Source organism: Numenius arquata, chromosome Z, assembly GCF_964106895.1.
Source record: "Numenius arquata chromosome Z, bNumArq3.hap1.1, whole genome shotgun sequence".
Lineage (NCBI taxonomy): Eukaryota > Metazoa > Chordata > Aves > Charadriiformes > Scolopacidae > Numenius > Numenius arquata.
The window spans coordinates 54,224,256-54,237,774 of NC_133616.1; the positions used below are offsets into that span (position 1 = coordinate 54,224,256).

At 39.6% G+C, this 13,519-nt stretch overlaps 1 protein-coding gene across 2 annotated transcripts in view; it reads left to right on the forward strand.

Annotated features, from left to right (window-relative positions):
- FSD1L (fibronectin type III and SPRY domain containing 1 like) overlaps positions 1-13,170 on the forward strand; it is a 33,273-nt gene extending 20,103 nt beyond the window's left edge. Inside the window, exons 9-14 of one of the 2 annotated variants that reach the window (XM_074165956.1) lie at positions 1,228-1,354; positions 2,574-2,606; positions 6,456-6,553; positions 7,024-7,275; positions 7,607-7,695; positions 9,423-13,170. In XM_074165956.1, the coding sequence (XP_074022057.1) occupies positions 1,228-1,354; positions 2,574-2,606; positions 6,456-6,553; positions 7,024-7,275; positions 7,607-7,695; positions 9,423-9,542 (719 nt within the window). In that variant the 3' untranslated portion in view covers positions 9,543-13,170. Of the gene's footprint in view, positions 1-1,227; positions 1,355-2,573; positions 2,609-6,439; positions 6,554-7,023; positions 7,276-7,606; positions 7,696-9,422 lie in introns of both variants that reach the window. The other variant, XM_074165955.1, reaches the window with a different exon arrangement.
- Positions 13,171-13,519: the final 349 nt, after the last annotated feature.

Consider the following 13,519-nt stretch of genomic DNA (forward strand, 5'->3'; position numbering starts at 1 on the left):
ATCAGTTGGTCTGAGGATGGTGGCTTCCTAATACCACTTCGTAAATAAACTAGAAGAAAAATTTATTGTAAGGGATGCTTTGTGACAGTCACAACTCTTTAAGTATAGTGGAGATAATGAGCCTGAGTCTTTGACTATGGGAAAGTCTGTAGTGTAAAGGGCAAAATGACTGATATGAACTGGATAATTGAAATATAAATTATGTTACCTGTGAATGTTACTTCATAAAAACAAAGCTATATGCAATTCCATCCTGGTAACTTTTCTGAAACAATTTTAAGCTTACACTTTTAAGTACTGCAATTAGTACTCTTAAGCCATGATCATTGTCAAATACATAGTATCCATTTAATAGCCACTTACATTCCTTACTCAGTACCAGAAAAATAATTCTGATTTTCATTGTTTGGGCAGTTACCATACTTCCCATGGTATTTTTGTTATTTCTATGTGAACATTTAGTTCATTTTCTTTAATAATCAGCCCATACAAATTCATTATCCTCATCCATGTGCTTACCTTATTGTATTTTAGACTTGTGTGCTATTGAGCTATAAACTCTTAAAATCTCAAGTATACTTTCTTTCAGAATCAGACTATAATATCTGATGGTATTAGGACACTTACAGAATAGTCTATAAATAAATATCTTTAAGAAACTTGGCACGTTGTATTAGTTATGTTTTCTTGGATGAAGGACTCGATTGCAACAAATACCAAGTCTCTTCTAGTTGTGTGCATCCTCTACTGTTCTTGTATCTGTAGTTGACTTCACAGTTCAACTCTGCCTGTATGTGCTACCCTGTGAATTTAATATTCTCTGATTTTGCTGTCCTGATTAGTCATAAATATCTTGTTGGAGAATCAGCGCTGCAGAGCGTGGAAAATAAGCATAGCTTTTAAAATCATTCACGACTTTTAAGAGTCTAGGGAGCAGGCTGTAACTAGCCTGAGCTAGCTAAGCATTATCTGAATGTAATTGCTGATAATGCAGCACCATGAAGATGAAAAAACTTACTTTGTAACCTATGCACTGAAGGTAGATAGTTGGATCTATTTAAAGGGCTCCTTACCCTGATTACAAGTATCAGACTAAAAAGCTGATGTTTCTGTTAAGTTGCATAGTGCTCTGCTGCAATTTTACTGCTGTTTCTGTAATTTTCTATGAATAGCCACTCTTGGGAGACCATTATACCATTTCACTGTTTTGTGTTTTGTCTTGACCAGCATTTGTATTCAGTTTGGACAGTACTTCATCTCACCTGAACTTGAAAGTTGAAGATACCTATGTTGAATGGGATCCTACTGGAGGCAAAGGCCAAGAAAAAGTAAAAGGGAAGGAAAATAAAAGCAGGTAAGAACTCTGTTTTGTAAATGTTTATGTTGTCTGGGGTGTCTCATCTGGCAATTAAGGGAGGAGGGCCGGGGGAAAGGTTGGATGGGCCTTTAAGCAACCTGGTCTAGTGGAAGGTTGGAACTAGATAATCTTTAAGATCCCTTCCAACTTGAACCATTCTGTGACTCAGAATCACTGAATAAATATGATTGGAAGGACATCACTAGATCGGTCTACTCTGACTAAGCCTTGAATATATCCAGGGACAAAGAATGTGTTCACTTCTCTAGATCACCTTCATGGGAGAGGAGGAATATCTTGATGCCTAACTGGAATTTCTGGTGGTGCAATGACTACCAGGTGCCTGTTAGCTGTCAGTGTGCACCCCTCTGAGAAAAACCTGGTTTGTTCTTCTTTGTACTTTGCTGTTATGTCATTCAAGACAGCAATTAGCTCTTGTTTTCCTGAGGCTGAGGAAACCCAATTGTCTTACTGTGCTTTAGTCCCTTAATTGTGTTGTTGACCCTCCACTGGACTTGTCCTAATATGTCAGTGTATAGTCCTGAGGAGCCCGGACCTGAACACAGGACTCCAGGCTCAGTCTGACAAGTGCCAAATAGAGAGGAACAGTCGCTTGCCTCTGCCTCCTAGTTGCTGTCTTGCAGCTACAGCCCAGGATGTGGTTGGCCAACTCTGTCACAAGGGCACAGTGCAGTGTGTTGTCCACTGTTGTCCAACTGTTGTTGGCTCTTGTTGTCCACCATGACTCCCAGCTGCTTTTCTGCAGAATTGCTCTCCCCTTCAGTTGTCCCCCAGCCTGTTCTTTGTTTGAGGTTCCCTCATCTGGAGAACACTATCCATAGCTGTGAGCCTGGTGTTCAGCTGGTTCTGTACACAGCTTATGGCCCACTATCCAATCTGTATCTCATGTCAGTTTGGGGATACTGTGTGGGAATGGATCAAAAACCTTACTAAAGTCAAGGTGTGAACAGTGTCCATTGCTCTTACCTTGTCCACAGGGCTGGCTACTTCTTCCTCAAAGAAAATGAATTGACTTCCAATGTGTGCTTTTCAGTATAAACAGCACTGCCTGAGATAATTTATGAACAAGTACCTTCCCTATAGGCATATACTACCAGAAGCGTGGTAGAACAAGTTTTAGTGGCATCCTAGAAATGGGGATAATTTACTGTAATAATAGAACAGTTGTTTACTGACTACTTATTTCTGTCGACAGTGGCCAGAATCCTTTGCTGAAGAGCAATAGAAGGTGATAATATACCTCTTACTCCTAGGTTCTAGCACCTAGTTTTGTTCGGAGCCTATGCTGCTTTCTTTTGCTTGTTGTAGTGAGAAATAAATCTAATAGCCTTTATCAGTAACAGTACACGTGCTTTAAAGAAATATTTTGAAGTTTTAATTTGGATTCATGGAGATTATGTATATACTTTCCAGTGGCTGGAAAACACTCTTCCTGGAAGGGTGTATCCTAGTGTGTTGGAGACATGATTTGCAAAAGTTGGAAGAGAATTTTGTGTTTTAGTGTTGATCCAAAGATCCCTGTTATTTATAGGTATGTTGATGCTTACTTAACCTGCTGGCACATGATGGCACACTAATTTTTTTATAAATGCTGTGGAGATTTCCTTTCCTAGAACTGTAAAATATTTTTTTAGTTCTTATTTTTGAATCTGAAAACCTTTTTGCCTCTGAACTTGTGCTATACCTTTTACTAAATATCAAAGGAATGTAAATAAGTGTTTTTACACTTTCAAAGAGGATGAAGTTTAGCCTGATTGCATGTGTAAAAAGTTTCATGGCAATTCTACTTGTGGGCCCAATTGTTGAAATGAGAGAGCCTCCTTATTGATATGTAAAGGCAGCTAAAATATTCTCTTATTCCTTGTACAGTCGTATTTTTAGTGTATATTTTTTCATTTTTTTATTAAAACTCCTGCTTAAGAAATTAATTCCTGCTCTCTTGCTCTTTTTCACTGGTTTAGAAGTTGTGGGACCAAAACAGGTTCCTAATTTCTTGTAGGTTTTATTCCTCTGTATTCATCCATCAGATGGATATATCTTTGGCTTGAGATCAGCAGTAAAGAAAAGCTTGTGTAGGTGAAACAAGCTCTTGATGAGTTGATAGTTCTACTACAGAAGGCTGATCAATTTCTGCTGCGCTAAGTTCTAAAACTGCCTTCGAGATGTATTGCTACTTGCTCAACAAACTCTGAGAGTCTTATACCTTGGTTTCTTTGTAGTTTTCAGTAAAGAACTTCCCTAGTTCTGGCCTTTGCTTGGGTAGAAGGACAAGTCACATGTTCAACTTTGCATTTCATGCTAACCTTTTCTAGCAGGAAACTGAGATGAGCTTTGATTCTTACAGGAGGCTTTTTTCCCTGTTCAGAGTATCTGTGTGATGTTCTCTGTGTCAGAGGGAGAAGTTGAAGCCAGCTCCGTAGTTCTTGGAAAAAGTTGCAGTATAACTGTTTTAAACATTGAAAGTGCAGCTTTCAAGGGTTGGAAAAACACGAAGGTGATAAAATGATTAATGATCCGTAACATCTTTTGGGCTAGAAAAAAGCCTCTGGGTAACTTCTGATATCTATCTGTGGATAACTATAGATATCTCTCCTTGGCCTTTCTTCTCCAAAAGAGAATACATATTGCTTGGATTATGCTCGATATGCTGAAATGGATAAGGAATCTGAGACTAACTGCAGTGCTGTAGGCAAAATCCTAACCGTAAGATGAGACTATGTGGCCACTGAATAGTGGAAGAAATGCATCAGTTACTATAGTAGCCAATGAAGACTGCCCTGAAGTGGAAAATGGGCACCAAACTGACTTTCTGCTATAAAATTTCCTGCCTTTTCATATTGGAAGGGAAACTTAAGCACTAGGAAGGGGAATCCAACTGTTTTTTCAGACTTTTATGCCAAATATTTAATGTCACTGTCTGAACTGTTAAAGGCTGTTAGATTTTGAGTGGACAAAGCACATGCAGTGGCCGTTTACAGAAGACTTGAACGAAATAAATGATATTGAGGACCCTTTAATGTCTTCCTAACTGTAAGAAAATACTAGCAAAGCAGCTGCATTTTTCTTATGGTGATTCTGTAAATGGCCACATTGCTTTCTGCATAACTCATACTGAACCTAATAGAAAAATTTCAGCAGCTTTTGTTGAAAGTGCGAGTGAATGATCTCTGATGGACTTATAGCAGGATGGAATCTACAAAGACTGATGGTTCCCCCTGAAATTATGCTTTAATTATTGGCTTTGCCTTTTTTTCATGCTATCACTTGTTACCTTTTTCTTTGGTAAGTAAACTATAGCTTCCTCTGTGTTAACCAAATTCAAAAGCATTTGATGTGGTGCCCCTGAACAGTATACACTTACTCCTTCACATAACTCTTGCAAGCAATTTAGAAGCTTGACTGTCTTCTGATCAGTACTGGCAAATTTATATGCGAAATGAAACCTTTTCATCAGTGATTTCTTGTAGACTTCTGTAACTGGATTAAAACTAACTTAGTCATGAAGATGAACCAGAGATTCTATCATACTTTTTTATGACAGCTTAATACCACTCAGCTTTTGATTCCTTTGTGACTTCATTAAAATAAAGATCCTAGGCAAAAGGAACATTTTCTAACACTTTATGAAATGGTATTTGAGAACAGTTCCAGAAAATTTGAAATTGGTGAAGAATCAATCAGAAAGGAAACAAGCTGAACTTCACTGTATTAGTAGTCATTTAAGTAGCAATTACATTTACCAAATTGTAGCTGAAGGAAGAGTTGGAGAGAAAACTTTGTGTGTGCTAACTCTTCTAATGCTATTGTATGGTAGGCTACAGAGGATGAGAATTTGAAAATGACTTTTCACGTGTATTTCAGAGACTTATTTTGTACTTTGTTAATTTTTGTCAATGGAATTAAACTGTAAACTGCATAGCTATTTCTGAGAAGTTAAAATTCTATGCTTTTAAAATAATAACCAGACGTGACTCCCTGACTACTGAGGTTTAATATTCATTGTAATTTGCAAATAGCCTTCATTTTGTTTAATGGTTAAATTGCTAGGAATTATTTTTGAGGGCATAACTGAGGCAAAACAAATAATTTGAAAACCTCAGTAGGTTAAAATTACTCTTTTATGCAACTGATTGCTCGTTAGAATATTCTCTAGAGCAAAGTGTCTTCATTTATTTTGCAATTGCTTCCTGAGAATGCTCTTCAAAAGTATAACTAGAAAATCTAAGTCTGTCTTAATTGAGATTAGACTCTTAAATTTTACAATGACTCATGAGGAGTTGCTGTGTGCTTCTCAGAACAATGTGCTGTGACACAATTTTCTTTTTTGTAGTCTTTGATAGAGTTAAAATAATTAAATAAAATCCCCACCCTTTTTTTCCTGAGGGAGAGTTGTGGTGCATTAAACTCTGGAAGTATCATTTCCTCTTTTAATATAAATCGTGTATAGATTTGGTACTCTTGGGTTTGCAGCATCTTCAGTGCGTGTAATTTTTTCTCATTCTTCATTGGGTTGTACTTTTTCCTGGGGTTTCAGTCATTTATTGTACAAGCCATACATGTGCTGAAAACACTACCTTTAATGCAACTGATGTTACTTTCCAGTTGTTGATATTTAAATTCCAGTGAAAATTAAGCATTTTGACATTGAATGCCAGTAGTGTATTCATAGTTATCCAATTGTTGTAGCTGATCTGCAAGACTTATTAGAAATCCTATGTGGAAAACCAGAAACATGAATTCTCTAAGGTTCTGCGTAGTACAGGCAATACAGTGTTTTACACAGGCGTTCATTCAAACCATGTGCCACACATCTGCTTCCCCCCCCCCCCCCCCCCCCGTTTCCTTTCTCAGCTGCCTCTGAACTTGTTTGTTACAGTGTCTTGTATTTTTTCTGGCTGTCATCTCTTCTCTCTTAGTTGTCTTGAGCATGCGTACTGTTAGAGGTGCTAAGTGGCTGAACTAATGTGTCATTTCAGTAGCTTATGTATGTTTATCACGCCCTAACTGTCTCGGGAAAACTTGCTTGAGTGTGTGTTTCTAATTGCATCCAAATCTTGAACGGTTCATCTCTTCTTAGAAGTGGTGCACCGTCTCCAAAGAGGACATCTGTTAACACAAGATCCTCAGCGAGGGGCAGCAGAGATCGTTTTACTGGTGAATCGTACACAGTGTTAGGTAAGGTGAACTTTTTACTTCTGTTAGAGGTGTAAGGCTGTGGAAGGGCAGATTAGGTAAGAACTCAAGGGAAAACTTGTGATTATTCAAGGCTGTGTACTTGATGCTGTCCTGTGCAGATGTAGTTTTGCCTCTGTAACACCAGAATGTCGTGCCTTAGCAACCAGCTTTAAGTCTGTGGAAGCTCTTTATTACAAAGCTTTTAGTGGCTGACATTGACTGCTATTAAATGTGAATTGATGTTAAATGTATCTTGTCTCAATGAGTCTAAAAACTGTCTTACTCTATTTTATATTTATATTCTATTTTCTTGTACATTAATTTTTTGTTCCTTGTAGTTCAGATTTTTGTATTTCTAAGCCTTCACCTTAAAACGGGAAAGACGTCACTGCTGCCTAAAAGGGAGCAAGCATTGTAAGGTGCACTTAATTATAGCAACTATATGTGGGTGTTTTTTTTTTTTTTGGTAGGAGACACTGCTGTTGAAAGTGGACAGCATTACTGGGAGGTGAGAGCCCAGAAGGACTGCAAATCCTACAGCGTGGGAGTAACATATAGAAACCTGGGGAAATTTGACCAACTGGGAAAGACTAATTCAAGCTGGTGCATCCATATCAACAACTGGCTGCAAACCACAATTTCAGCAAAACATAATAATAAAACCAAAACTCTAGATATGCCTGTACCAGACAGAATAGGAGTATACTGCGACTTTGATGGAGGTAAATTGCAATCTTAAGAGATTTAGCTAAAAACTTAGTTAACTGTCTGTGTCACATTGAAGCAGTGCAAGGCTAAAGTAGTATATTACTTCCAGATTGATATAGTCTCTTAAAAAAATGAGGGCCAGAGCTGCTTGTGTAATAGTGCTTGTAACGTCAAATGGCTGGGGTTCATCTATGTGACAGAGCTACTAACTGAGAATTTTTCAGTCAAGTGGACTGTACTTAGTGTGTTCCAGAAACCTTTCCCTGGAAAAGAATCAATTTTACAAAAAGTTACACAGGAATAACATTTAAACCTGTATTTCAACTTGTTTTCCACCTCTTGTAGGTCAGCTTGCATTTTATAACGCAAACTCAAAGGAGCTGTTACACATCTTCAGAACAAAGTTTACCCAACCGTTATTACCAGGCTTCATGGTCAGTACCTGTAAATTTTTTTTCAGTTTCTAGCACTGAATTTAGTTTATTGAAGACTTAATTGTTTTATAAAGGAGCACTAATTAACTAATAATATTTATAAATGCTTATCTGCTTTCTTTTTCATTTCATGTGGTGCTTTAATAGCACTCTAATAGGAGAACTCTGTAGCTGGATGTCTGAGCTATGTAAATGAAAGTCCATTAAATTTTTATAGGGTAAATTAATAGCACTTTGCAGTAGCTGATGAGCCTGCTAGAATAATTGCCCTGAGCTGATGGAGATAAGAGCCCTCGGTGCTGTGAGCTGTCAGAGCAGGTGTCATGAGACAGAGCAACACCAGGCGCTTCCCTCTGAGATTCAAGTCTTCAGCTTTCAGGTCTTTAAAAGCTCAGTGGGATTTTTGCCAGTCACTTCACTGGTCTGCATAACTTTTTTTGGCTCTAAGCTAGTCAATGAAAACTTGCTGCAATTCTAAAAACTCAAATCCTGTAAAAAATGCACAGGAGAAAGAATAGTTACTACGTATTGTTTTTCCTTTAGTAATTTAAGTAATTAGTTTAAGTAAATTTGGAGGCCTCAGCTATCTTAAAAGGTACCATCAAGTGCATCATACTTTGGGAACAGAGTATAGGTCTGAGAAATCTTAGGAATCTAGTTCATCCTAACAGTTCAGCTGCCCAGGCACTGATGTCTAGTAGTAGTAGTTCAGCCCATAGGAAACACAGCATGGTAATTTTAAAGTGTGATTAAGCCAATTAATAAAGTTATTCTTTGGGTATGGAGGAGGAATGGAAAGTAGTAACTCGCCCAGGCAGCCTTACATCTAGCATTTCCAAACACCTGATTTCTCACTTGTATCAGACAGAATTCCTTTCACAATTTCTGCTGTTGGCTAGAAGTACTGACAATAGGAGTCTAGATTAGCAATTTTTTTGGAGATGACTAAGCAAGCTGCCTTATTGATCGCCTTCAACATATGGGGAACAGAATAGCTTTAGAACTGTTGGGACGTGTAGCATTGCTAAGGCTGACTCATTAAGTCAGTTCTTAAGGCATCCAAGGAAAAATTTGCTTACCATACTTCAGCCTATTAGTCTGCATCTCATATAGCTCCTAGTCCTTGGCAATAGCAGTCTTACAGACACTACTTGGGCTTGCCTCAGCAGTTAAAATAAAAATGACAAGCTACTTAAATACAGCTCACAAATTTATCCATAAACACGGGGATACATTCTTTCACGTAACTCAGTTGTAAACTAGAGGTCACAGGCACCTGTGCCCCTGAAGCTTCCCAAAACTTAGTTTTTTGTACTATGTTTACATTGACATAATTCTGCTATGTCACATTAAGCACTGTTTTCAGACAGTGGAGCATAGTGAGAATATTGCTTTTGATTGTCATTCCAAGTACTTGCTACTGGGCACATATGTTGTGAAAGAAGTTTTGCTATCAAAAGCAAGTCTTTTAGTATTAGATCTTAGGCTTATGTGTAGATTTATAAAGTATAGTATGTGAAGCATTTTAGACTTTGTCTTCAAAATTAACTTCTGTGTGATTAGAAGGCTTTACAGAGTGCTATGACTAGAAAGCAAGAGAGAAGACAAACGCAGCTGCAGGATAAGTTTTGAGTTAGTTCCATGGTGGGATAGGAGAAGAGAGATGTAGGTGCTTCATAATGTTCAGAATATTGATTTTTTTTTTTTTTTTTTTTTTCCTCCCTTAGATCTGGTGTGGTGGGCTTACAGTGAGTACTGGACTGCAGGTGCCAAGTGCTGTGAAAATGCTCCAGAAAAGTGAAAATGGATTGAGTGGCTCAACAAGCAGCCTAAACAATATTGCCTAGTAATATCTATCAAACACTTCTATCGCTGATGGTTTTTTTTTCTGTAGCTGCTACTCACAGGAGCTTGTGAGCATTGGATTAAACTGGGTTTGCTACTTACTGCTGTTTAAAGCCTGGGTACTGACAGTGCAAAGGTTTGGGGCTAAAGTGTTAGGAACCTACTGTGAATCCAGACAGAAATGTCAGACAGAAAACTAAACTGTTACCTATCTGAAAAATAAGCAGAGAAATCAAGAGCTGTAACTATGTACTTTTCTATCGCTGTATTAAAGCATTTTGTTATGGACTTGAATACTAGCTCTGTTATGAATATTATTTTTCTATGAAGAATATAACAGATACCATTTTCTTAGCTCTCCTAACATTACTTACTTCACTATATGTTTATCACTACTGGGCTTCCCATTAGAACTTGTGATATCAAACATGCTTTTCAAAAGAATGTTGATTTGCTAGCCTGGCTTGGCAAAATATCACAGCAGTACTATTTCAAAAGAATACTATAAGAATACTCTAAGAAGTTGTAGGCTTGATATGAAGAAACAGTAAGAGCATTCTGCCACTTAATTTTTTTTTCTGATACAAAATCCTCCTATTTCCCATGACTAACATATTTAAATACCATATACTTAGAGTTTGGCTCTATCACAAATTACGGAAAATGTAAAAATGTAAAGGTATGTAAAAACATTCTTAGGTCCTCAGTGAAGACGCATTGTGATAGCCAGCCGTTGAGCTAGGAGTTATTTCAGGTAAGAGGTTCAGAACCAAAAATCCAGAGCTGCTTAAAAACTACAGCATGGTGCTGCACTCTCAGCAGCTCTTAATTTTGGGTCATCTCTTGGCTTTTGAGCAGAAGTGGCACTAAATTCCTGGTGACAAGGCAGTACCCTCTGAGCCCAGGCATACATTTTGGCTACCTGTTTTGACTGCCTAATGAGGATTCCTGGAACTTTCTGGATAACCAGAGAAGTCCAAAACCGGCATGATTTCTTTATCCGGCAGAAATGGAGATTATATGTATAGCTTCCCACTCTTGCTATCTTGTACCATAAGCCATGTATATGTGGCTATGACACTGGCTTTCAGAGGATTGTGTTCTAGAGGATCTCTTTATATCTTCCAGCTTAACACCTTCCCCTTTTTTAAGGGCAAGGAAAAAGTGGAAAGTGAGCAAATGCTTTGCCAGCTAACATATGATCTCCTTCCAGGTCTGTAGTTATATTTTCTTTCACGAATCAAGTGAAATGTTGAACCTGGATGTTCCATCATCTCAACTCCTAGTTGGAAGCTTAGTAATGACAGTCAAATGATTCATGACTCATAACAGTGGGAGAGCTAAAAAAAAAAACAAACCAAACATGTTATATTCTTCATGGAAAATCTCAACTTTTCAATGAGAGTTACTTATGTATTATAGGCTATTTAAATGTGCTTTCTTCTTTCTAATCAAGTCCAGGAGCCTAGAAAAAAATTTTCAGATACACACTTGAATCATCTGTTTCTTAACTGAAGACTTTTTCCTAGTATCAGCTGAAAACTGTTTCAAATTCATGCTGAAGGGTCCAAAATGAATTGGATCCTTTCCTACAGGGCCCAAGTACACTTTCTTCTGTGTATCTTTTAGTCCGTAAAAACATGACCACCTAATCATGTTAAATCTTATTAGTATCAATGGGTCCATTTTGTCCATCAAGATTTCTCAAGAGGAGGAGAGAATTCCTTGAAACAACTCATAATAAGCTGGTTATGATGTTCAGTGGAAAACTTAAATTTTCTTCTTAATTTTAATGCCTGCTTTAGGAAGTTTTGTTTCTCTTGAGAAATCGTGAAGTTGACAGGATGGTTGAGACCTTTAATGTTCATTTCATGTCTGGAACTTGAGGATCTCTGAATTATCCAAATAGTCTGTGTAGTAATCTTAAATAATTTTTCCTCATTTCTTCCCTTTTTACTGCGATGAACACCTGACTGGGAGTTCTAGGGGCTTGGCTGCTATGAATTCAGTGGTATGTGAGGGAGTGATACCTGCATGCTTGGGCTCTGGTGGTGTTTAGAGAGAGAAGGGTTAAGATGGGTGCTTCTTGTTTTGTTCTATTGAAGGACAGTGGTAAACAGACATTGAAATGGACGAGTACTTGGGGTGTTCAGCTACAGTTCCTATTTAAATTTCCCTTTTTGGAAAAAAAGGGAATGTTTACAGTAAGTTAATGTGTAGCGAAAAAGAACCATGAGTAATCTCCAGCCCTACATAAAAGCATTTAATTATGAAGTTTTTTAGCAAGATGTAGTGCAACCTGCAAGGTAAATTTGATATGCACAATGTAAAAATGTAGTTTTTCTTTAACACTTAGTTAGAAGGAAGCTTGAACTATTTCATACTGTGACTTGTGACTTGCAAGTTTTATTTTAACTGATGTCCTAGATGAACTTAACATGTGACTTTTTACCCTTAAAGGAGGAATTTGTTATATAATAGTTTGCACAGATGTCAAATTTTTGCTGCTAACAGCTAGTCCAATTGTTTTTAGTAAATGGGGATATGAAGAATTGCCTTAAGCACTTTAGATATTTTTTTTGACTCTTCTTTGGTTTTTTTTTTTTTTCTGAGCTAGTGTCTGTCCAAGTACCAATATATTGGTGATAATTCGTTGCAGTTGGGGCACTGCTTGTACCTGCAGCTAGAGAAGGGATGCCTGCAGCCTGTGAAGTTACTTTTTCCTAGGGGAATCCGCTTCGGGGATTGGAGGGGTTGTTCATTGGCATTGGATTAGACCTTCTGAAGGTCTGTAGCTTCACCCTCTAGTTAACACTAAGTATAACAATAATACGCCTGGTGACTTCAGTACTCCCTGAGCCTCTCTGCTCTGGAGCTGATAACGTCTGGTGGCTAGACAGGAGTTTTCTTCTGTACGACCAAAATGAGGTGGTTTGGGGTTTTTGGGGGTATTTTTTTTTTCTTTTAATACTGATTACTGGTACTCTTTCAGAGTTAAAATAACTTCAGAATAACTTGTGAGGAACCGAAGGTTTCCCTTGAGTTCTGAATACATCAGAAAACTGTTATCTTTCATTGTTTCTGTGGAAAGCTGTATGAACTGCAGGGAGGGATGTTAATTTCGGAAAGGGTGATTTAAAGGCATCCCAGGAGATAGGTGCTTCTCCAAATACCAAATACGGATGGCAGAGGGTGACAGGTTTATTTCTGTAGCCATCCTCTAAGTAGAAAAAGCAGAGGCTAAAGTACAAATCCTGTTTCCTCCCGCGTTGCTGCCGTTGGGAACGAACTGGTTCTCTCAGGACGAACGTCCGACTGGGCCATATTTTAGTCTGATGAGAACCGCAGGTTGTCAAGGTGACGCGGAGTTTGATTGATAGACAGCGGCAGTGACTACTGTTGATCCTTCCCCCCCCACCGCCCCCCCTCGCCCCCAGCCTCTCTTGAACAGGGGGGAAGCCTGGATGTGGTTTCCCCGCGGGGCCGGGCGGGGGTGGCCCGCCATCGCCTGGTCCCCGCCGCCGTCCCTCAGGTGTCTGTCAGCGCCGCGGAGCCCGCGGGGTATTTCCATGTCTCTGACCGGTGTGTGTGACGCGAGCTTTTTGTATTAAAACAGACATTTGAAACCTGACGTGCCCGAGTTTTCCTCCTCCGGTCTCTAGGGGGAGGGTCGGGGGTGGGGGCGGGTTTCCCGCCGGGCGGGGCCGGGACCCCTCTCAGTTGCCTGCGGGCCCCAGGCAGGGCCCGGCCCCCGCCGCGCATGCGCGCAGGGCGGCGGGCGGCGCTTTGCAGCGGGTGAGGCCTGCGGTGCCCCGGCGGCCTGGGAGCGGAGGGCCGGGCCGGGCGAGGCGCGGCGGTGCGGGTGACGGTCCCGGGGGCCCCGCCGCCGAGGCCCCGCCGCCGACCCGCAGGGCTGCCGTAGGCCGCTGCGGCGCCCGGCTCGGGCCTGCTGTCTGCAGCCGGCGGGCTGGCGGTGCGG